Source organism: Diadema antillarum, unplaced genomic scaffold (assembly GCF_040938485.1).
Source record: "Diadema antillarum isolate AM-2024a unplaced genomic scaffold, OU_Dant_1.0 seq00001323_RagTag, whole genome shotgun sequence".
NCBI lineage: Eukaryota > Metazoa > Echinodermata > Echinoidea > Diadematoida > Diadematidae > Diadema > Diadema antillarum.
In genome coordinates, this window is record NW_027272094.1 from 277,761 (window position 1) to 299,391 (window position 21,631).

Below are 21,631 nucleotides of genomic sequence, written 5' to 3' on the forward strand. Positions count from 1 at the left end.
GTGTTTTGTTGGTTCGTTCGTTTGTTTGTTTGTTTGTTTGTTTGTTTGTTTTTGTTTCGTTTGTTTTTGTTTCGTTTGTTTGGTTGTTGGTTTTTTTTTGTGTGTGTGTGTGTGACTGTATTACTTTACTACAGGTGATCGAGGGAACGAAGTTGCTCTTCGATGGAACGAAGATCCAATCCAGGAAAGAAAAGAACTGAACAGAAAAGAGACCGTCAAGTAGGGCGCTCCGCGGAAACGGGGGGGGGGGGGGGGGGGGTGTGGAGAGGCAGGCCTAGGGGAGGCTGCAGCCCCCTCCCCACCTTGCCCCACCTTTATAGCGAAGTGATACCACTGATCTGGGGTTGTCGTTATACTGGCCCCCTGGCCCGCATTCATGCACCCCCCCCCCCCCCCCCATTTGAAAAACCTTGCTCGGCCCCAAACAAAACAGTATGCACGCTCATTACAGACAGCAGAGAAAAGAACAAAGGAGCGCTATACTTGAGTATGCGTCATAATCCAAGCTATATTCACTTTAATTTAATTTGTCAGAAGACCAGACTCCAATGCTCGGATTTGGCATTGCAACAACTGTGCGAATTAGTGAATGAAAAAAAGAAGAAGAAACAACAGATATGAAAGATACTGCGACGAAAATGATGTTTTTTTTATTTTATTTTGAACAGCACAGGTCCATGGTAAAACTATTTATATGAAAAAAAAAAAACCAACTCGAATTTCTCTAACAACTAACTACAGTGTACTAGCATTCAACAAACAAGATAGTACGGGTTGGCCCACAAACTTTACTGAAGCTAATTTCATCAAGTACAAACTTGATCACATCGAGTACCGTTACAAAACAAAACGATACAATACTATAAAACACTAAAGTTTTAATGTCAAATTCATCAGTACTAGTATCCCCATGATTGTACTTGGGTACTGCGTAACTGAGTAAGCATAATTGAATGTCAAAAATTAATTTGACTAGCCCCATCTACGTTTCAGTTTGCCCAATCCATGATCCGCCCAACTTCCGCCGCCAGCTCAATCCCGAGCTCTTTTCCCATTCATTTGTACATGATCTTGGTGACACGCCATGCTATCGTAAGATCTTGGTGGAGGAAAAAGGTGGGTGTGTTCGGACGAAATTCAGTGAGTATCACGAATTGTTTTGTGTAGTATAATCGCAACAGTGGACTGAAACATCCGTTAGTATCCCTCTAAATGTTTATGTGCGATTTTCTGCATGTGCAGCTACATGTATCTTGATACGAACCTCCCTTTGAGCATGATCGAGACGATTGTACAGTGAAAAGAGTGTGCATGCATACTGGCAGTGCAAGTGAGTGCTTTACACTGATCTTACCTTTGAATACATTGCACAGTAGTGGCAGTGTGCAGTGCAGCGCGATCAAACTGCAGTGCAGGAATGGAATCTAATGTAGAAGACAGTAGAGTATCTAGTCAAGTAACTGTTAGAGACCCTAACATGAGTTACTGTCTAATTGTAGAAAACTGTTTAAGAGCTACATATGCAGGAATTCCAAGTGTAACACGAAGGAAAGATCATGATCATGAAGAACCAGAACAGAAGTTGAGAGCTAAATATGTCTTAATACTCTTATGATCTATTCTAACGTTAGGATTGCACAAGTCGAGACAGAAAAATCTGTCTGGAGGAGTTCTTATCATTTTTTTTTTCTTGTACAGCCCTACTTTGTTTAAGGGGATTCCGTGGGCTACCCATTCCGTGAAGCCAAACGTCTCCGCGGAACATATCCCCGACAAGATACAGACCGATTGATCTTTCGATCGAGCACAGGTCGAGCAACAAGAAACATTTGTTATCATGGTTCAATAGGATTAGGAAGATGCACTTCTGGGGTGTCGGTGTCAGTGTCATTTCAAGATATAATTTAATATAAAGCAAGCTGCCCATAATTTGATCATAAGGCTGTCCAAAATTCCACCACCTGCTACATGTAAAACCTATTCTTTTTCGTGAAAAATTTTAGGTGGAACCCAAGTTGGTGCATAATAGGCTCTACATGTAGACTCTATCAATATATTTTGTTCAGTTATGAATATGATAATGCCCAATGGTGAAGACCCCTTGACTTGTCCCGTGGATCATGTCTCTTTGCACCCCCTGTTTAATTTCCCTATAACATTTCATCATTTACATGTAACATGTAGTGTATACGCTATAATTTTCGCGTACATAAATTTTCGCGAATTGTCGCTGTCACACATTTTCGCGAGTGGTTAAATTCGCGATTGGGGGACAGAAAATATGAAGTGGCAAAGAAAGTGTGAATTTTCAACTTACTAGCAAATAAGAATGACACTAGTTAGAGTATACACTGCATGAAAAAGACTTGCCAAACTCTACGAACTAGTAAGTTAGAATTCAACATTTTTGAAGTGGTTAAGTCTGTCGCGCTAGATTTCTGACGAGTGGTCCCCTTGCGATAATGGATTGGCTCTCTACAGTATTCGTAAGTAGACGTGGACGTGCGTAAACAAGCTTAGCCAGTATGGTCTGTTCGGTAAGCCGTGACATGGTATACTAGTACTGAAATGTTCGTATCACCAAGGCAAGGGATTCATTTTGGAAGGTTATATTTTCGCGTGTTGTTAATTTCGCGAATAGCTCCCGACTCGCGAAATTCGCGAAAATAAAACCCCCGCGAAATATATAGCGTATACAGTACAGTAGATAGATGTTTAAACAGCATGATGATAATGATGAGACCTAAACAGAGAAAGTGTGCTTGGAGTTTTGCTTGTATCTTGATGTGAATATCTAACGTCAGATAAATATTGCGGAGAGGTTTGTCTTCTTCTTCTTCTTTCATAATCTTCAAAAGGCTATGCAGCCTATCACGAAGATGAACTTGACTTCCATGTTTGTTTAGGGGAGGCTCATATTTTTGGCACAAGTTTACTACACTTTTGTAAATATGGTATACACATGTGCTGGAGATTGTTTTCTATGTAGACTGTACACATAATTAGATTCTTAGTAGAGGCAAACAATTTGCTCAAAGTAGATCTATCATTACTAAAGTGCCCACATTTGTATCAGATAATTGCCAGGAAATCATATGAAAGCATATGAATATTTTTTTACCAGCTCAGCAGTGCTTTAGTAGCTGAACTAGAGATCGTAATACTACAATTTGTACATGTACATACATGTACAATTGTACTAGTACTGTTTACCTGCTACAGTATGCAACAATACCAGCCATCATATTACTTCACTTAAATGTACTTTAAATATTAATCCACTAATGATGTCGGACAATGCCTGTGCATCATTCCACTTCAATCTCAATGTTTCTACATTTTCTTGGGACTTGTGAAGTTGAATGTGATTCTTTGAATCAACAATCCATGAGAAAATAAAGCCTCCTTAAAACACAAATATATTGTAATATTTTGTGTGTGGCCTCCATCTCCAAGTTGGAAAATGGCCAACTTTTCTCCTGACAAGTGCTAATACTCCTTCATGTTGTCAATGTACAGCTTGATTGGGAATTCAAGTTCAACTACGGTACTTGTGAAATTGTCTTATAATTCCCAATTTGCAAAGTATGCTGTGTTATACACTCATTAAATATATGGTGCATACAGTAAACCCAGATATGTTTATCATTGTAGTGATTTATTATCACACACTTTCATTCAGTAAAGAAAAATGGAACACATAGTTCCAAAAAATGTTGGTGATTTCAGTGGACTTAATAAATGGAACAGATCAATAATGATGACCAGAGAGATTGATTCTTTGCAGAATTTGTGGGAAGGAAGCAATGTATTGTTTTGTTTTGTTTTCTTGGAAGATGTACTGATGAAATTATGTTGTATCCTTGATGAATACATCCTGTGCAGAGTCACAGAATAAATATTATTCAAAGGTATATTCTGTTTGTGATATTCCATGCATGAGACAAGCATACAGTGATATTGACTGCTTTGTGAGATGATGAATATGCTGACATAAGCTGAAATATTTTGGAAAGTAGCAAACTGAACTGAACAAAGTAGTTTTGGTATTATAAAATGAATGGCTTTTATTCACTTCTTAAGTTTCCTGTTAAGTACAGATATTAGCCAAGTGTACAGTGTACTTTGGAACTGAAATGCTTTGTGCTGTCTCTGTGGCTATAAAGAGTTGTAAAACTCTGAAGGTATTTACTGGTAAACACTGTAGATGTGACTGACCTACAGTACACACACACACTGTACTAACTTCTCTTTTGTGAATGTGTCCACAGGATGATGAGCTAGCCGAAGATGTTAGGAGGACTCTTTATATACAATCACAAGGGGGAGGTCCTCATATCACGAGTATTTCGAGATGACATAGGGTGAGTGCTGAGTAAAATGTGATGTTTTCCTAAGTGGAGAGTCTTGTGAGGTCGTATTTGAGGCTACCTTCTTGTAGAATTGAAATTACGACAAGGTACAATGTATTCAGGCAAAGGTGTTTATGTTGACTTTTGGGAGGTACAGTACCTTGGTACTAGCTTTATACTTTGAAATTGCATTGTGTACTTTTTACAGGCATATGTACAATTTTATTTCTTGGACTGAAATAATGCAGCAAGAATTCAAATCATTTTCAGATATCTACCCTAAATGCAGAGATGCCAATGGCTACATTTTTTGATAGTATTTTTTTTATTTTTATTTTTTTTTTGGGTTGGGGGGGGGGGGGGGGACCAAATTTTTTTTTTTTTTGGGGGGTGGGGGGTGGGGGGGGGACCAAAAGTACAATGTACTGCAGATTTCATGGATAATACTGTTTTTCCCTAATTGTATTACGACTCATACAATGTCTATTACAGGAAAGGTACAAATACTGTTTTGCCACCAGTAGTATGCCTTTTTAGCCTTCAGAATATTGCAGTGCTGTTTATACAAGGTTAATATCTGTGTTTATGTAGTACACCTGTATCATGCACCATGTAGCAAGCTTTATATTGATGTTCGTGTGTGTGTGGTTTGTCTTCGCTTGCAGACGTAATGCCGTGGATGCGTTCCGAGTGAACGTCATCCACGCGCGCCAGCAGGTGCGCTCCCCGGTCACCAACATGGCCCGCACCAGCTTTTTCCACATCAAGCGGGGCAACGTCTGGGTCGCCGCGGTGACCAAGCAGAACGTCAACGCCCCCATGGTCTTTGAGTTCCTGGCCAAGCTGATGGAGGTCATGACCTCGTACTTTGGCAAGGTCACGGAGGACAACATCAAGAACAACTTTGTGCTCATCTATGAGCTACTGGATGGTAAGATGAGGCAACAAGCCCTTCCCCTTAATTCTTTAGAACAATCATTTCTCTGTGTACAAGTGTGTAGCTGTAATAAGATGACATGCAATCGTAGTATAAACTGCACATGCTACGGTCCAAACTCTGACAGCGGAAGACACTCGCTGTACTAGTGGCTTACTATCAGAATTTCATAGTTGTTCAATGACATCTCTATGCAATCTTACATTGCATCTTACACCTAAATGAAACTTGACATGACAAGTTTCTGACACTTGTCCAAAGTTGACTGTAGTTCTAAAGAAAGCGAACAAAGCGAGCAAAATCACTACTTGCTTATCACTAAACATGTAGTTCTACGTTCCTCAACATTCCATCTCTGTTTAATCAAAACTTGGGCTTACCTCTGGTATAACAAACTTGTGATATTATTAACGCCATGAGTTACCTGCAAAATTAGTGTCGAGGGCTTTGCGTGTCAGAATTGCATGTAACACAGTGAAATATAGCAGAGCTCAGAACCTGTACTCAGAAATGTGCTTACCTGTTCATGAGAAACTATCGCAATGTCACTTTGTACTTTGAAATGTCATCCTGCTGAAAATATTTACTGATAAGTACTCGCATGTGACTTGTAGAGCATTGCTTGTAATTTTGTCTGACTTGTTTAAAGAAAGAATGAGAATGAAGTTAACATTCCCTAATATTTTTCCTGTCAGAAATCCTGGATTATGGATACCCACAGAACACAGATACAGGCATTCTGAAGACCTTCATCACACAACAAGGGGTCAAATCCTCGGTGAGTTTAGATACCTAGAGGGGTCAAGGGACTCTTTGTCCCCACTGGCCAAAGGAAACTAGCCCTGGGACTATTATCCAGAGAATGTAATTTGCGACACACAGTTGCCACCGCTAAATCGAGACTTTCTCATTGTCCTTGTTAGGCAAGTGTCCAGAATTGAAAGCAGATCTGCACATTTAATCTTCTGCATATTTTACAAAGCTCAATGCATGAACCTACCTTCGATGCAGTAGCTTGCTCAAACTTGGATATCAATTAACAAGCTTTAATATGCTGCGCTATTAGTTACCTGTATACATTCATCAAAGACAATTATTTTAGAACCAAATTTGACAGCAAAGGTTGTTACGATAGTGTTACCTCTTACCTGAGTCTGAGTTACGTGATGGTAGTTGTACTGGCACAGATTCAATTTCATAGTACTTTATAACAACACTTTTAAACTTATTGGAGATGGCCAGGCTATGCAAGCCAACAGAGAATCTGCAATTACAGTTTAATATCAGTTCTATGCACAGTGCCAAGCAATTGGGGGAGGATTTTGATTTAATGAATTTAACCTCACTTGTTGTTTAGGGGTAACAAGTAGATGAATCTATCAAATTATTCTGTTCCTGAATGAAATTTAGGGGATTAGTGTTCATTTTTATACATTTAAAGTGTTTAAATGATATTATGCTGTGTGCAACAGGGCAAAGATTAAATGGGTCATATTACAGAACCAACTGACAAGCTATTCATTTCATTTAATTCATTATCTCTTCCATTGTTGTCACTTAATCTAAGAATAGGAAACATTATCTGGTTTTCTGATAGTGTAAGTAGCACTCAAGAGGAAAAACCAGAAAACCAAATCTCAAACTTTGCACCACATGCCTGATGAAGTATTTATAAATCTTTGTCTGTCTGTCCGTCTGTCTGTCTGTGCAGAGTAAAGAGGAGCAAGCTCAGATCACCAACCAAGTGACCGGTCAGATTGGCTGGAGGCGGGAGGGCATCAAGTACCGCCGCAACGAGCTCTTCCTTGACGTGCTCGAGAACGTTAACCTGCTCATGTCGCCGCAAGGTGCGTGGTTCAAAAGGGTGTCTTTGCTCTCATGATCCAGTCACAAATGCAGAAGTACTGCACAACAAATATTTCTTGGGGTTTTTAGTTTTCGCGAATTGTTCCAAGTTGCGTGCTATTTGCGAATTTGATAAAACACAGAAATTTAACTCTGATCTGACATTCGAGTGCAATCTGCACGCGTAGATTTCATCATCCGTTGCTGTACTCCATGTTTGCAGATTTAGCCACTTGCTTAAAATGTCGGGAATTCCTTATTCATGAAAAATTTGACTTGCTAAATATATGTCACTTTTACAGGAACTTCCCTTCCCTCCCCGAGAATCGAAGAAGACAGATATTGTATGGGCTCTCGATAAAGAGAAGCTTACTACTTCAGTTTTGACTGGCATATGGCATATCCCTTTACATGTATGTACCATGTACCCAGGCACTTCATGTAACTTGCCATCAGTTTTCATCAGCAGTCAGCTAATTCCTCAAAACTCAAATCTACCAGTTAGCTGACTGTTAGCCCTTCCACCAAGGCATAACAATGTGCCTCAGTTCACCTGGGGACACACTAGGGATCAAGGGGATTTATAGGCAATCTCTATTCATTGGCACTTAGTTTGAAGACATTGCCAGCAGGCGTAGGAAGCATTCCTGTAGAAATGGTGATCAGTGAATCAAGCACAGTAAAGCTTAACAAGCGATGCAGTTTTCAGTGTTGATATTAACCCGTTGAGGACGAGTCCAGAGTATACTCGGGCAGGTGTGTATGGGAAATACATGTTGTAGCAAAATCAGTCCGTCCTCAACAGGTCAAATAGAATGGTACCATTGTACTGGTCAGTATGTGTTGTCAGAAACAACTGCAATGTCATCTAACATTACATCACCATTGACGTGGTAGATGATTTGGGCGTGCCTGATCTATTGCCTCTTGTCAGAGTGGTTGATTTTTAGCTCACCTGAGCCAAAGGCTCAAGTGAGCTATTGCGATCGCCCTTCGTCCGGCGTCCGTCGTGCGTCGTGCGTCGTGCGTCGTGCGTCGTCCGTCGTCCGTCGTCCGTCGTCCGTCGTGCGTCGTGCGTAAACTTTTTACATTTTCATCTTCTTCTTGAAAACCCCAAGACCGATTTTCATCAAACTTGGCAGGTAGCATCCCTAGGGGGTTAGGAACTCAATTTGTTAAAATGGGCACCATGCCCCACCCAGGGGGCCCCCAGGGGGCCCAAACCCCCCAAAATTAAAGAATCTGTAAAAATCTTCTTCTCTAGAACCAGAAGTGATAGAGCTAAGTTAATACTATGAGTTAGTACATTGATGACTGTAGTTTCAAGTTTGTTCATGGCAGAATCAGGGGTGCCCCCCTTGGGACCCAGGGGAGGGGGGTGGGGAAGGGTTCTAATGGGGCCTAAATTGTACATTTTCATCGTCTTCTTGAGAACCCCATGACCCATTTTCACCAAACTTGGCAGGTAGCATCCCTAGGGGGTTAGGAAATCAATTTGTGAAAATGGGCACCATGCCCCACCCAGGGGGCCCCCAGGGGGCCCAAACCCCCCAAAATTAAGGAATATCCGCAAAAATCTTCTTCTCTAGAACCAGAAGTGATAGAGCTAAGTTAATACTATGAGTTAGTACATTGATGACTGTAGTTTCAAGTTTGTTCATGGCAGAATCAGGGGTGCCCCCCTTGGGACCCAGGGGAGGGAGGGGGTGAGGAGGGGTCCTAATGGGGCCTAAATTGTACATTTTTATCTTCTTCTTGAGAACCCCATGACCTATTTTCACCAAACTTGGCAGGTAGCATCCCTAGGGGGTTAGGATCTCAATTTGTTAAAATGGGCACCATGCCCCACCCAGGGGGCCCCCAGGGGTCCCAAATCCCCCAAATGAAGGAATCTTTATAAATCTTCTCTAGAATCAGAAGTTATATATAGAGCTGAGATAATACTATGAGTGAGTACATTAATGACTGTAGTTTCAAGTTTGTTCATAGGAGATCCAGGGGTGCCCCTCTTGGGTAGGGGGGGGGGGGGGGGTGGTGGTTGGAAGGGTCCAAATGGGGGCCTGAATTGTACATTTTCATCTTCTTCCTGAAAACCTCATGATGGATTTTTGTCAAACTTGGCAGGTAGCATCCCTAGGGGGTCAGGATCTCAATTTATCAAAATGGGCACCATGCCCCACCCACAGGGCCCCAGGGGGCCCCCAATCCCCCCAAATTAAGGAATCTTAAAAAAATTGGGCCCTTATTGTACATTTTCATCTTCTACTTGAGAATGCCTGGTCAAATTTTGGTAGAGCTGTGAATAATTTAGATTAGTGACTGCGTGAAAGGTGAACTTGCGATACTCAGGTGAGCGCTAGACCCGCGGGTCTCTTGTTATTTATTTACATTTTTTTTTTTTTGGGGGGGGGGGGGGGGGCAGATGTTGCATTCTCAAAATGTACCTTCAATACATGGCATGTAATCCAGATATTGTGATTGACAAGGTGGGATAACACTGTGTTGCAGAGTGCTGTGGGAACTACATCATGGCAGTTGGATGCTATGTAAAAAACGCAAATGTCCTCTTTTGTTTTCCTTCTTTTTCTTCTTCTTCTTCTTCTTCTTCTTCTTTTCTTCTTCATTTTCTTCATTTTCTTCTTTTTCTTTTTTTTTTCTCCTTCTCATCTCACTCTTGTGTACTATTATTATCGTAGTAGAAGTTGTAGTGAAGTAGTAGTGAAGTATTTGTAGCTGTGGTTGTAGTATAGTGCTCACTCGTTGATTGGGAACCGCTTTAGCGGGAACATGGCATAAGTGCAACAAAACTTGATGTAACAAATTTTTGATGTGTTATTTCCACCGCTTAATCGTAACCATGAACTGCTTTATCGGGACAAATCTGGCTGAAACACTTTCATAGTTCAAATCATTAATGTCTAAAAATAATGTCTATAAAGTGTCTATAAATGATAAACGGGAGAAATACTTGTCTCCCTACCCCTCTCGTTTAAGCAGTGAGTACTGTAATAGGAAAAGTAGTTGTAGTAGTAATAGTGTCATCATCATTATCATCACATCAGCATCATGTATTGTTGTTAATATCTGAATTTCCGTTGTTTCCTTTGTTGGTATTTATAGGTCAAGTGTTGAGTGCCCACGTGGCTGGCAGGGTAGTGATGAAGAGCTACCTGAGCGGGATGCCCGAATGCAAGTTTGGCATGAACGACAAGATCACGCTAGACAAGCAAGGAAAGGGAGATGACCCAGCCAAGAGGTTAGTCCCACTTATTTACTTTGGTGTGAATGTCTGGTACAGTGAGGGAATACTTTGACAAGTCACTCCCATGTCTTTACATTGGACTTTGTACAGAAATGCATTAATAGAAGGATGGTGGTAATGTGAAAATCACATGTATATCTGCATTTCTTGCAGTTTTTAGCTCACCTGAGCCCAAGGCTCAAGTGAGCTATTGCGATCGCTCTTCGTCCGTCGTGCGTCCTCCGTTGTGCGTCGTGCGTTGTGCGTAAACTTTTACATTTTCATCTTCTTCTTGAGAACCCCTTGACCGATTTTCACCAAACTTGGCAGGTAGCATCCCTAGGGGGATAGGATCTCAATTTGTTCAAGTGGGCACCATACCCCACCTAGGGGGCCCCCAGAGGGGCCCAAACCCCCCAAAATTAAGGAATCTTAAAAAATCTTCTTCTCTAGAACCAGAAGTGATAGAGCAAAGTTAATACTATGAATTAGTACATTGATGACTGTAGTTTCAAGTTTGTTCATGGCGGAATCAGGGGTGCCCCCCTTGGGATCCAGGGGAGGGGGATGGGGAGGGGTCCTAATGGGGCCCAAATTGTACATTTTCATCTTTTTCTTGAAAATGCCACTATGAATTTTCACCAAACTTGGCAGGTAGCATCCCTAGGGGGAAAGAATCTCATTCCCATCAAATGGGCACCATGCCCCACCTGGGGGGCCCCAGGGGGCCAAAATTTGGACCGAAATTGTAAATTTTCATTTTTTTCTTGAAAACCCTATCACTAATTTTCACCAAACTTGGCAGGTAGCATCCCTAGGGGGATAGAATCTCAATTCCATCAAATGTGCACCATGCCCCACCTGGGAGGCCCCAGGGGTCCCACCCCCTCCTGTAAGGAATCTTTTAGAGATTTTCTCTAGAACTGGAAGAGTGATTGAGTTAAGTTAATACAATGAGTCAGTATATTGATGACTGTTGTGTCAAGTTTGTTCATGGGAGAATCAGGGGTGCCCTCCCCAACCCCCACCCCCTTGGGACCCAAGGAAGCAGGATGGGATGGGGGGGGGGGGGTCCAAATGCGGGCCTAAATTTTCATCTTCTTGCTGAAAACAACACAGTGGATTTTCACCAAACTTGTCAAGTAGCATTCCCATAGGGACAAGATCTCAAAGTGTTTGTATTGGCACCATGCTTTCCTTGGGGGCCCCAGGGGGTCCAAACCTCCTAAATTATTGAATATTAAATAATATTTTTCTCTAGTTCTAATCAAAAGTGATAGGGCTTTAAGTCTTTTTTCCCAAGCTGCATAATCCAACATTCTATAAAGTACAGTGTACTTGGCAGGTATTTTTACTAGTGTGATAGAATATGTAAATGGACACCATGGCCCCATTCTCAAAGCTACCCCCACCATAAGTTTCCAATGTTCTCAGGTAAGAGTCTGCAAGAATGCATCGAAGGTGAACTTGCGATACTCAGGTGAGCGCGTGACCCCCGGGTCTCTTGTTGTAGAGATGATTTGAATTGAGATTCTTACTCTTCTTTTGTAGATCTTAAATTGTCTTTCTGAGATACAAAGTTGGACAACTGATGCTATGCAGTTACCTCTTTTTATGTGCAAATTTTCAGGCTGATTGTGATGTTTTGAAATACATATACCTTTTGTCACAGATGAATATTCCATTCTGTCTTTGGACAATCTTTTCTTGTTAGTGATACAGCTCTCCTGAAAAGGTTTCATTCTGTTAAATGTGATGGCGCTCCTTGATTTGCCTTATATACCAGTTAACCTGGCTTTTGCCATCAAGTCTTGAAGTGTCATCCTCCTCTCTGTTTCTCCCCACAGCAAATCGTCGATAGCCATTGATGACTGCACATTCCACCAGTGCGTGAAGCTGAGCAAGTTTGAGTCGGAGCGCAGCATCAGTTTCATCCCCCCTGACGGCGAGTTTGAGCTCATGAAGTAAGTCTTGTACACTGATTCAGTGTACTTAATTGTGAGCTTATCCTCGAAGTTAGCTTATTGTCTAGATTAAAGATCACCATCTAAATGCAATTGCTGTCTATTTTTAAGCCGTAATTTGGGGGGGGGGGGGGGGGTTGGTACATTTAATAGTACTTGATTTATGCACTTACATAGCAATGCACCACACTCATTGCATAATGATACATAATGCCCATCTTCTCTTCTCATGTTGGACCCCCCCCCCCCCCCCCCCCCCATTATGGCCATCATAAGTTACAGTTATTGTGAAGCCAAATTAATGTATTGTGAAGGCTACTCTACACATCTGCCTCTGATTGGTGCTGGATACATTACATTTTTTAGGTGTCTGTTGTGGTCATGTGAAAAGGAGGCTTTTTTTATTGACTCTAAACAGCAGTGAAATTAGCCTGACTTGATGGTTGGATAAGACTTCAAGAAATCAACGTTTCTCAGCTATTTGTTGGTCCAGTTTTGCTTGATATGACTTTGTGAAAGTATGAAATTTTTGTTTTTGCTTTTTCTCTGAATGAGTGTGTAAGCAAAGCCCAAATGTGTGTATGATGGATTATTCCACCATATTAAAATGTCCCCATATCAAAATGGTGTCTCCCTTCAGGTACCGTACAACCAAGGACATCAGCTTGCCATTTAGGGTCATTCCATTGGTCAGGGAGGTGGGTCGGACAAAGATGGAGGTCAAGGTTGTGTTGAAGTCCAACTTCAAGCCCACAATACTCGGGCAAAAGATTGAGGTATGTATTTCTGTGGTTTAGTGAATAAGACTGGACCCTTGATAGGAGATCCTGTAATGTCAGTGACATTGTATGTAATGAGGCAATCTAGGATGTTCATAGGTTACTATACTAATGTATTCAGGATTTCTTCAAATTCAAGAAGTTATAACTCTTGAAACATTTGCCAAATTTTGCCTACATTTTCCCCTATTTATTTGTGTTTTCTATTTTCCTTTATAATTCTTTTATCAATTCTTCTTGAACTTTCTTCTTGCAATACAATATTGGTACTTATTTAGTGCTCTCAGGAGTGATCATGTAACACAGTGCTTCACAAAATGATATCACACATTGTACCTTAAGTGGGTGGGGAAAAATTTCTAATGAAAAGCACAAAATAAACATAATTTGTGAATTAATTATTAAAGAGAAAAGTCTTCAAGGACTCTTGAAAAACTGCCAGAGACAGTGATTCTTGGATGCTCTGGAGAAGCTGATTCCATGGGCGTGGGGCAGCAGCTGAGAAGGATTTGTCTCCTGTATGAGTAAGAGTCCATGGAGAAAAAAAAGAAAGAAAGAAAGTAAAACAAAGAATACTATCAAATAGTGTGCAAACATGTGTTATGTTCATGTGGTCATTCAACCATGATAAGCCGTTTTCATAATGTATTTAAGTTCATGGATGTTTCATTCCCTAGAACGTAGAGACGAGCAATTCCATTAACCTGTTCTTAAAAGAAATGCAATTCCTGGTATCTTGTTTGCATGTGTTACTTGTTGGTATGTCAGACAAGCCTTGGTAAAGCTTTCAGGTGGTTAGAGAACAACCTCTGCTTAAAAGGTGAGGATAATATTTGCTTATACAGTGGAAACTCGATATAACGAGATGGTCGGGACCGAGTCATTTTCCTCGTTATAGCCGATATCTCGTCATATCAGTAGGCATAAAAGAAGGCATAATATAAAGACATTAATTTGCACATGTGGGACTACCCATCATATTTCAATCAATACCGGTACTGATAACTTTATATTGTGTGTGAGGGAATTACTCACCTTTATGGGTAAGAAGATGTTTTTCGCCAAGGAAATCCAATATCAAGAATGTACGTGTTTCTTATTAATTGAAGATGTTTGAATTTGTAAATTTATAGCTTGCGATTGTATCAAGATCGTCTGTGGATTGGTACATTTGTATGTGGTTATCGTATGGGTGTGTGTTGTGTGGAAAGCTTGACAATGCTGTGTGTGTATGTGACACATCCTGTATGTACATTATGACTGCGTGTGTGTGAAGATGGGGAATTCCCTACGTAGAAGGCCAATCACAGCATCAGATTGCCTCACACCTGCTTAACGTCATGATCATGTCATGTATACAAATGGCCGTCCCACCCTGTGGTCCCACCACATTTTCTGTATGTATCAGTGTGCGCGCACACACACACACTTACACGTACTGTACAGCATGCAGTGCTAGCTGGAGTGCACTCAAGAAAATGATTATGTGTGTACAAGACAGTTTTTGGCGCATCAAGCTTTACAATCTCGGAAGATGATAGCACAGGCGAAGTAAAGCTTTACCGAAGGCATTTTACCTCGCTATAGCAGGTTTGATTGACTATAATTTTCTTTGTTTGGAAGTCACAAAATTTATCTCGTTATAGCAGTTATTTCATTATAGCCGATCGCGCTATAAGAGTAGCATTTTACATAGACGTGTGCGGAAGGAAATTTGGGACCGGGAAAATTTCCTCGTTATAACCGATATCTCGTTATAGCAGTGTTCGTTATACCGAGTTTCCCCTGTATCATTAAAACTGCCTATTGTTTCGAAATCGGCAGGTGCGCATCCCGACACCCCTTAACACCAGCGGCGTCCAGGTCATCTGCATGAAGGGCAAGGCCAAGTACAAGTCCAGCGAGAATGCCATAGTCTGGAAGTGAGTATTGGTCACCTCTTCTTCAATGGTTTCTCCCTCTCCCCTTGCCCTTCTTCCACCCTCTTCTTTCTTTTCCCTCTTCCTCATTCCCCATCCTCTCGCCTGCAAATTTCATTTCATTTATTACCTCTACCAAGGAGGTTACATTTTAGTCGGCATTGGTTTGTCTGTCTGTGTGCAAAATGACTCAAAAGTTACAAATGGATTTGGATGAAATTGGCAGAAAAAGTTGATAATGCCACAAGGAACAGATGATTAAATTTTGGTAGTGATCCAGGAATTTCTTTGAAGTTATGAAGGATTTTGTATCCTTTGGTAGATAGGGTCAGTAAACTTGGGAGTTTAAGCTGGCAGGTATTGAAGGTTTGCACATGCACACTGAAGCGCTTGCTCAGCTTGGGCGAGGCACCATGCAGCTGGAAGCTGATAACGTAAACAAAAAGCGATTTTCAGCGTGCATGTATGTGTGGAAATGAGCTGCTTGATGGAGGTCTGCGCTCTCCGAGTGTTTTTCTAGTTTCCACGTAAAAATGTGTACAGCAAAAAGTGATGTTTGAACAATATAAGAGTGTGTGGGACCAATTGAAGCACATTAGGCCTGTTTATAAAAGGCCTCATACGAAGTACTAGTACAGTCCGACCCCGGTTATCCTCTCTGTCACTTTCCTGGATCTCTGTATTATCCTTGCATGGACTGAACATGATTATCTTTGCATTTTCAGTGTGAAACCTTTCTGGAAGTGCAAAACAATGATTCTCTTGCAAATAAAGGATGTCTGGACATTAATGCTATTGCTATGATATTTATACCAACAAAAATACTGTTTCTACCAAGAAACAAAGATGAAGGGGAAGGTACATTTATACTTTCCGGTATTCCATTTCACTTCAGAATTTGAATTATGAAACTTGCTGGTATATAATTCATCATAGTGGATAGAATATCAACAAAGCCATATGTATCTATGCAACACAACTTTTTCAAAAGTGAGCTTATTCCACTTATCAGGCCATGTAACTTATCCGGATTGGAGCCCATGCTGACATGGCTGTGTAACTGAAGTTTTGCTGTAGTTATATTTGAATTGTCTTTATGGTAAAATGGCTCATTCATTGGGTTGCCCTGGATTGGGCGAACAATCATTATCATATGATCTCGCTTGAACAGTGATTGTAAAATGAAAAACCCTTAACAACCTCTGAACGAGGAACCAACAAACAAGCAGCCAGTATAAAAGATTGTAATATCTGGTAGAAAGCACCAAGCGTGTGCTGCGAGAGATAGAACGATCGTTAACTTGACGTTCTTTCCGTCCTTTCTGCAGGATCAAGAGGATGAGTGGCATGAAGGAGTCTCAGATCAGTGCTGAGATCGAGCTGCTGCCGACCAACGACAAGAAGAAGTGGGCCCGCCCACCCATCTCCATGAATTTCGAGGTCAGTATGCCTCCATGTACTCCTCATAACGGCTCGCCAAATGTCCACTAAATGTTCTGATTCCAAGTGTATTTTATTCAGTGAGAATATCCAGGGACTCTTCTTCCTGTTTGTCTCCGAAAGGTGTTGAAAAGCTGGGAAGGGTTTGGGCATGATGAAGACGGCGACCAGAAATGCAGAGAGATTGCTGGATGAATGCAAATTTAATATGTTTGTATTCTGCATCTTGTCCAAGCCCTAGTGGATGTCAGGCTTTAAGACAAATGAAATTGTGATCATGTGACAGCCAGCTGTCAGTGGTATTATGTTCATTTGTTTTTTGTGGGTGCTAGTTTACTCAGACACAAGCGCCGAAATAACAGAGTTAATTGAAATTAAAAACCATGGTTTAAATTTAGTCCATGAACTAAAATGAGCACATAATAGGTGTACCTTTCACATGCACGTATCAGTGCGTGTTCATTATTTAGTGCCTGTCGGCGTATGCAATCTCTGGCGCACAAATGCAGACGAAATTTGCATAATCCATATACTAACTTGAAACTACCTTTGTGAAATCGGTCCAGTAAGACCCGACTGTTTCTGAAAGAAATATAATATGGTTTTGTATTTGTACACCCCAGGGAGAAACCGACCTGACCTGATAACTTGGGTCGCACTGTAATTTAGATTGTGATGACACCTTCTTGTGTAGGTTTCTTCGAGGCAAGCTCGTTGGCTCACCTCCTTTTCTCTTACCCCCTTTTCTCTCTAGGTCCCGTTTGCCGCCTCTGGCCTCAAGGTGCGCTACCTGAAAGTCTTTGAACCCAAACTGAACTACAGTGACCACGATGTCATCAAGTGGGTCCGCTACATCAGCAGGAGTGGCCTCTACGAGACGAGGTCGTGACCTGCGTGATGCAACGATCCCGCTCCGGTCGACAGAGGTCATTTATTTGCAGGGGTAGGGAGGGGGAGGGAGGGACTCTCCCCTGTGGATGAGTGTTGGAAAATACAATTATCATGGGAGACAAAAAAAAAAGAAAAAAAAAAGAGAGAGAAGAGAATATTTTGGAAGTGATAACTGTAAAATCAGGAAGATGTAGAATGTGTGACGTCATCCCTGGTAGTAAAAACCTCACACCGCTACAAAATATCGTTTGCCAGTGACCGGAGCAAGCATATGGGTATGTCTGCAGTTTAGCAGGTTACCGTGCTATCACCTACAAAGAGCTTGGATCATGCACGCGACTCCAAAGTATTATCGCGTTAAACTCTTGCGCACATACGTTACGTTTTATCGAGAGTTTTGTGTGCACAAAGATAGGTTGAATCACATTTTATTCAACGTCATTTTACGTGGGTCTCTTGGCGCTACCGATTTCCCCCGTTCCCTTTCTTCTCGTAAAATCTCGCTTTAGGTGATGTTTCCTCTTACAGCATGCTACAGACTCTCTTCCTGCTTTTACAGCTATCATTCTTATCTGGAGTAGAGGTGCATTGTAGATTCTCTTGAACTAAAAAAAAAAAAAAAGAATCCCCTCTTTAAGTGATGTTACCATTTAGATCTATGAAGAAATGATTCTTAGTATTATATGTATAAATCCCAGTGTTCTTGTGTCACATCTCGTATATTTTTCACTGAGACTTGCTTGTGACATGTACACTGGAAAAAAGCAAACAGCAACAACAACTAAGTCAATTTTGATGTTTGGCTGTAATATTAGCTTTCAAAGAGAAACAAAAACAAAAAAAGGTCACACAGACATTCTACTGGGCTATTAGCTTTGCAGTGATTATGTAGACACAATTTGCTGGTGAATATTGAATGCGTATTTGTTGATTGTGCATTTCACGAGGTGAAGCGATTCTTCGCGGGTGCATGCGACACAGTATGGCACTCAATATGTTGAGGTGCCCCAAATGATGAGGATCTGATTCTAATAGAGGGTATATGGATTGATGTGAAGAATATAATGAATGAAGCATGTCGGCACTGCTGTTGTCTTTGATAAAGGTGTTGTGTACTATGTGAATACGATAGATCTATCATTCCAGAATGCTTGAATATTTCATGTGTTGAAACGCCCATGCTCGCGTAGGGTAAATGCAAAGTTTTAGAGCAAGATTTGAAACAAGATTTGCCGTTGCTGGTGTGAAATAACTTCAATTCCCACATTGCTGTATAGGCATGATATCTTTGTACTGTATGCATTGTATATTTTGCGAGGTTTTTATTTTCGCGAATTTCGCAAGCTGGGTACTGTTTGCAAATTAAAAAAAACCCCCAAGAAATAAGTAAATATGACCTTTACATGAATATGATGTGCATGCGTACATGTGTCCTTTCATTGCTGCACTCCAAGATCGCGAATTCAGTCGCTCCCGAAATTTGCGAAAAATTAGACTTGCTAAATATATGGTGTATACAGTACATGTGTAGGAGACCGGGGTAGTTTGGGATTTACCAAAGGACAGCAAAATGATCTGAATCATGTCATGGAGCTTAAAATTAATTGTCAGACAAAAGCTTGCTTATGCTCTCATGATATAGTGTAAAAAAGCAAGCATTTTATATGGAAATGATTGAAGGCTGCATCATTTTTATTACTTCCAAGGAAATGAGAGTGATTAGAATAAGAAACAAAGAGAACAAAAATGAAAGAGATGGAGAGAGAGAGAAAAACAAACAAACGCACATGATTGTTTGTCAGACCCGGCATCAATTAATTTTACCAAAAAGTATGAAGTCTTTTGGAAAGGAAGTGAAGTGTCTAGACTAACGAGCATTTACAATGCATGGAACAGTAATAATCCTGCAGTTTGTATGTCCTGTTTTTGTACAACTAATGAACTGTCCAAAAGAATATTTAATCTGTTAGTTTGCTCCTCTTCAGAATGCATGAAATTGATGAGAAATTGAGAACAAAGATATATTGGATGTGTTTTCAATTCATATTGCATTATAGGCCTTCGTTTCTAATGTCAAGTGGTGTAATGAACGTGTTTTCACGCACATATCTGTACCACAAGTCCTCGCGTTGGAGTGTAACTCATCCCCACGTAGTGTCGTGGCCGTAGCAACCCAGGTAAACATTGAACTCTCTGAAATTGTGTATGGCACTTGTCAAGCTGTTGTAGAATGTGAAAATAAAGATATGTTGACAGACAGAAAACAACAACATGTTGATGTATCGACGTTTCAGACTCATTTGAGCGAAAACACTCATTTTCTCTGACTTTGTACAAGCTCTTGCCCACTGATGCATCCAGGACATGAAATCTTGAAGGAAAATTAAGATAAAGGATCATTTCGTGCACTTTCACTGTCACCGTTCTGCATGCACTTGTAAACATGAATTACGCTGGAAGGACAAGTGGGCAAGTTTATCTTGTAAGCCTTTGAATTATGAGTAAAACCAACATCTCTTGTCAGTTTCATTTTGGTCTGAGACAAATCTTGATGGGGATTAGGAAAAAAAAAAGTAAAAATGTTGAAAAAAAATCCCGATGATATTGTGAATATAGTTGCTCTTTTTGTGAAATTGTTATTATAACTATTATTGATCATTTTTTTTGTTTACCTGTGGAGTTGCTATGGTTGCACACATGATGTCATCAAAGAGGTGAATGGATGAGCCAGGGCACTATGTAATGGCTGTGTTCAACCACAACATTAGGTCCTGCAGTGTACGTTTGTGAGGATTTTTGTTACTTGTCTTTTTGTTTTTGTCTTATTTTGCACTGTTCCTTTGTTATAGTGCCACCTCGTTTGATATATGGTTGTTTATGATAGTCCGATGGAAATCACAGTATACTCATTGAAATGGTGCGATACGTGCTTATATTAACCCCCCTCATACAACAAGCATTACATGTACACATAATGTACTTGGTCATCCCATAGTGAACATTGTAAAGAATAGTATCCTTTTTATGGATGTCTCACCAACCAAAATAAATATATAAATATATACATATATCTGAATGTAGTTCCCCTGAAGTGTTGTATGTCAAATATTTAAAATGAGTTAACAGTCAAACAATTTTGGTGAGTTGGTGTCTAAAAACATGAGTGTGAGAAAAAATGAGACATAAGCTATACTCAAAATAAAATGCGACATAAGGCATAGTGTGCCTTTGGGCAACAGGACAAAAATGTAGCTCCAACAAAATCTGAACATAGGGGCCCAAACTATTAGGTATTTGAGGACATCCAGTCCGAATTTCAGAGACTGTGTAGATCTGATTTGAGCTGAATTTCAGTGACTCGATTATTCAACCTGGAGAAGGGGCAAAAAAAATGCCATGCTGATTGGCAACACCTGGGAACGTTTTGAAGCTTTAAAGTGGTTGGAGTATCGCGTGACAGAAATGAGCCAGGAACACAAACCATGCCTACATCTTCCAAGTATGATTGGCGATTTAAAAAGAAACCCACAGCAGCAGCAAGACCCCTGCCCCCGACTGTTAGGGTATCATAATTATCAGACATTATGTTTGTAAAATACAAGTCAAATCGTCTTTGAAATGATAATCACTGCCGACGAGTGCTATGGTCCTTGACCATCTCTCGTCCGCTTGGGCAAAGTTTTGTAGTGAATTTTAGTGAGGCTATTCAAGCCGCGCTTGGGTAGTCACCTTCCTTTTCCAGCAGTGGCTGTTACAGCTCATGGGTGGTTCTCTTCTTCCCAGATGGAGCAAATACACGAGATGAAATTTTGTTAAGATTTTCATGGCTTTGATTGTAGAGAATCAAGGGCTGCTGTTGTAATACGTCATTTCAAACCTGCATCAAAAAGTGCTTAGTCCTTCAATGATAAAGTCTTACATCTGTGCTGTGATAATTAAAAAAAAATGAGGCACTTTCTTGAACATTCTAAGACTGCTTAATATGCTCTTAACTGTCTAGCTTTTTTTCTATCCATCATGTTGCGAATGTCTTTTGAGTCAGCTTTGAGATCCTGTGTCATAGAAACAATTAGTGATTTCAGTTTCTCGTCATTATCTTGCGTTGTGTATCACCTCTACGTTATCTGCTGTCACCTTAGTTTGTAGTTAGAGAATCTATATCAATGTTTTTCATGCAAATAAATCTTCGTCCTGGATATCAATCCCAGACATCACACGCTGTTCTTTGTCCATTGTGTCCAAGGAGTGTTTGAAATTGGAAGT

The 21,631-nt window shown here is 40.6% G+C and overlaps 1 protein-coding gene across 1 annotated transcript; it reads left to right on the forward strand.

Moving 5' to 3' along the window:
• Positions 1-1,012: 1,012 nt before the first annotated feature.
• LOC139708269 (AP-2 complex subunit mu) lies at positions 1,013-21,570 on the forward strand. Its single transcript, XM_071620241.1, has 11 exons — positions 1,013-1,140; positions 4,272-4,364; positions 5,018-5,283; positions 5,985-6,067; positions 7,001-7,136; positions 10,255-10,390; positions 12,223-12,339; positions 12,980-13,115; positions 14,943-15,040; positions 16,366-16,477; positions 17,232-21,570. Exons 2-11 carry the CDS (start codon positions 4,291-4,293, stop codon positions 17,364-17,366), a joined length of 1,293 nt encoding a protein of 430 aa, XP_071476342.1. The 5' UTR covers positions 1,013-1,140; positions 4,272-4,290; the 3' UTR covers positions 17,367-21,570.
• Positions 21,571-21,631: the final 61 nt, after the last annotated feature.

Coding starts and splice junctions, on each gene's coding strand:
- LOC139708269 (XM_071620241.1), top strand. CDS start 4,291: ATGTTAGGAGGACTCTTTATATACAATCACAAGGGGGAGGTCCTCATA. Junction 6,068..7,000: donor AACAAGGGGTCAAATCCTCG/GTGAGTTTAGAT, acceptor CTGTCTGTGCAG/AGTAAAGAGGAGCAAGCTCA. Junction 7,137..10,254: donor CCTGCTCATGTCGCCGCAAG/GTGCGTGGTTCA, acceptor TGGTATTTATAG/GTCAAGTGTTGAGTGCCCAC.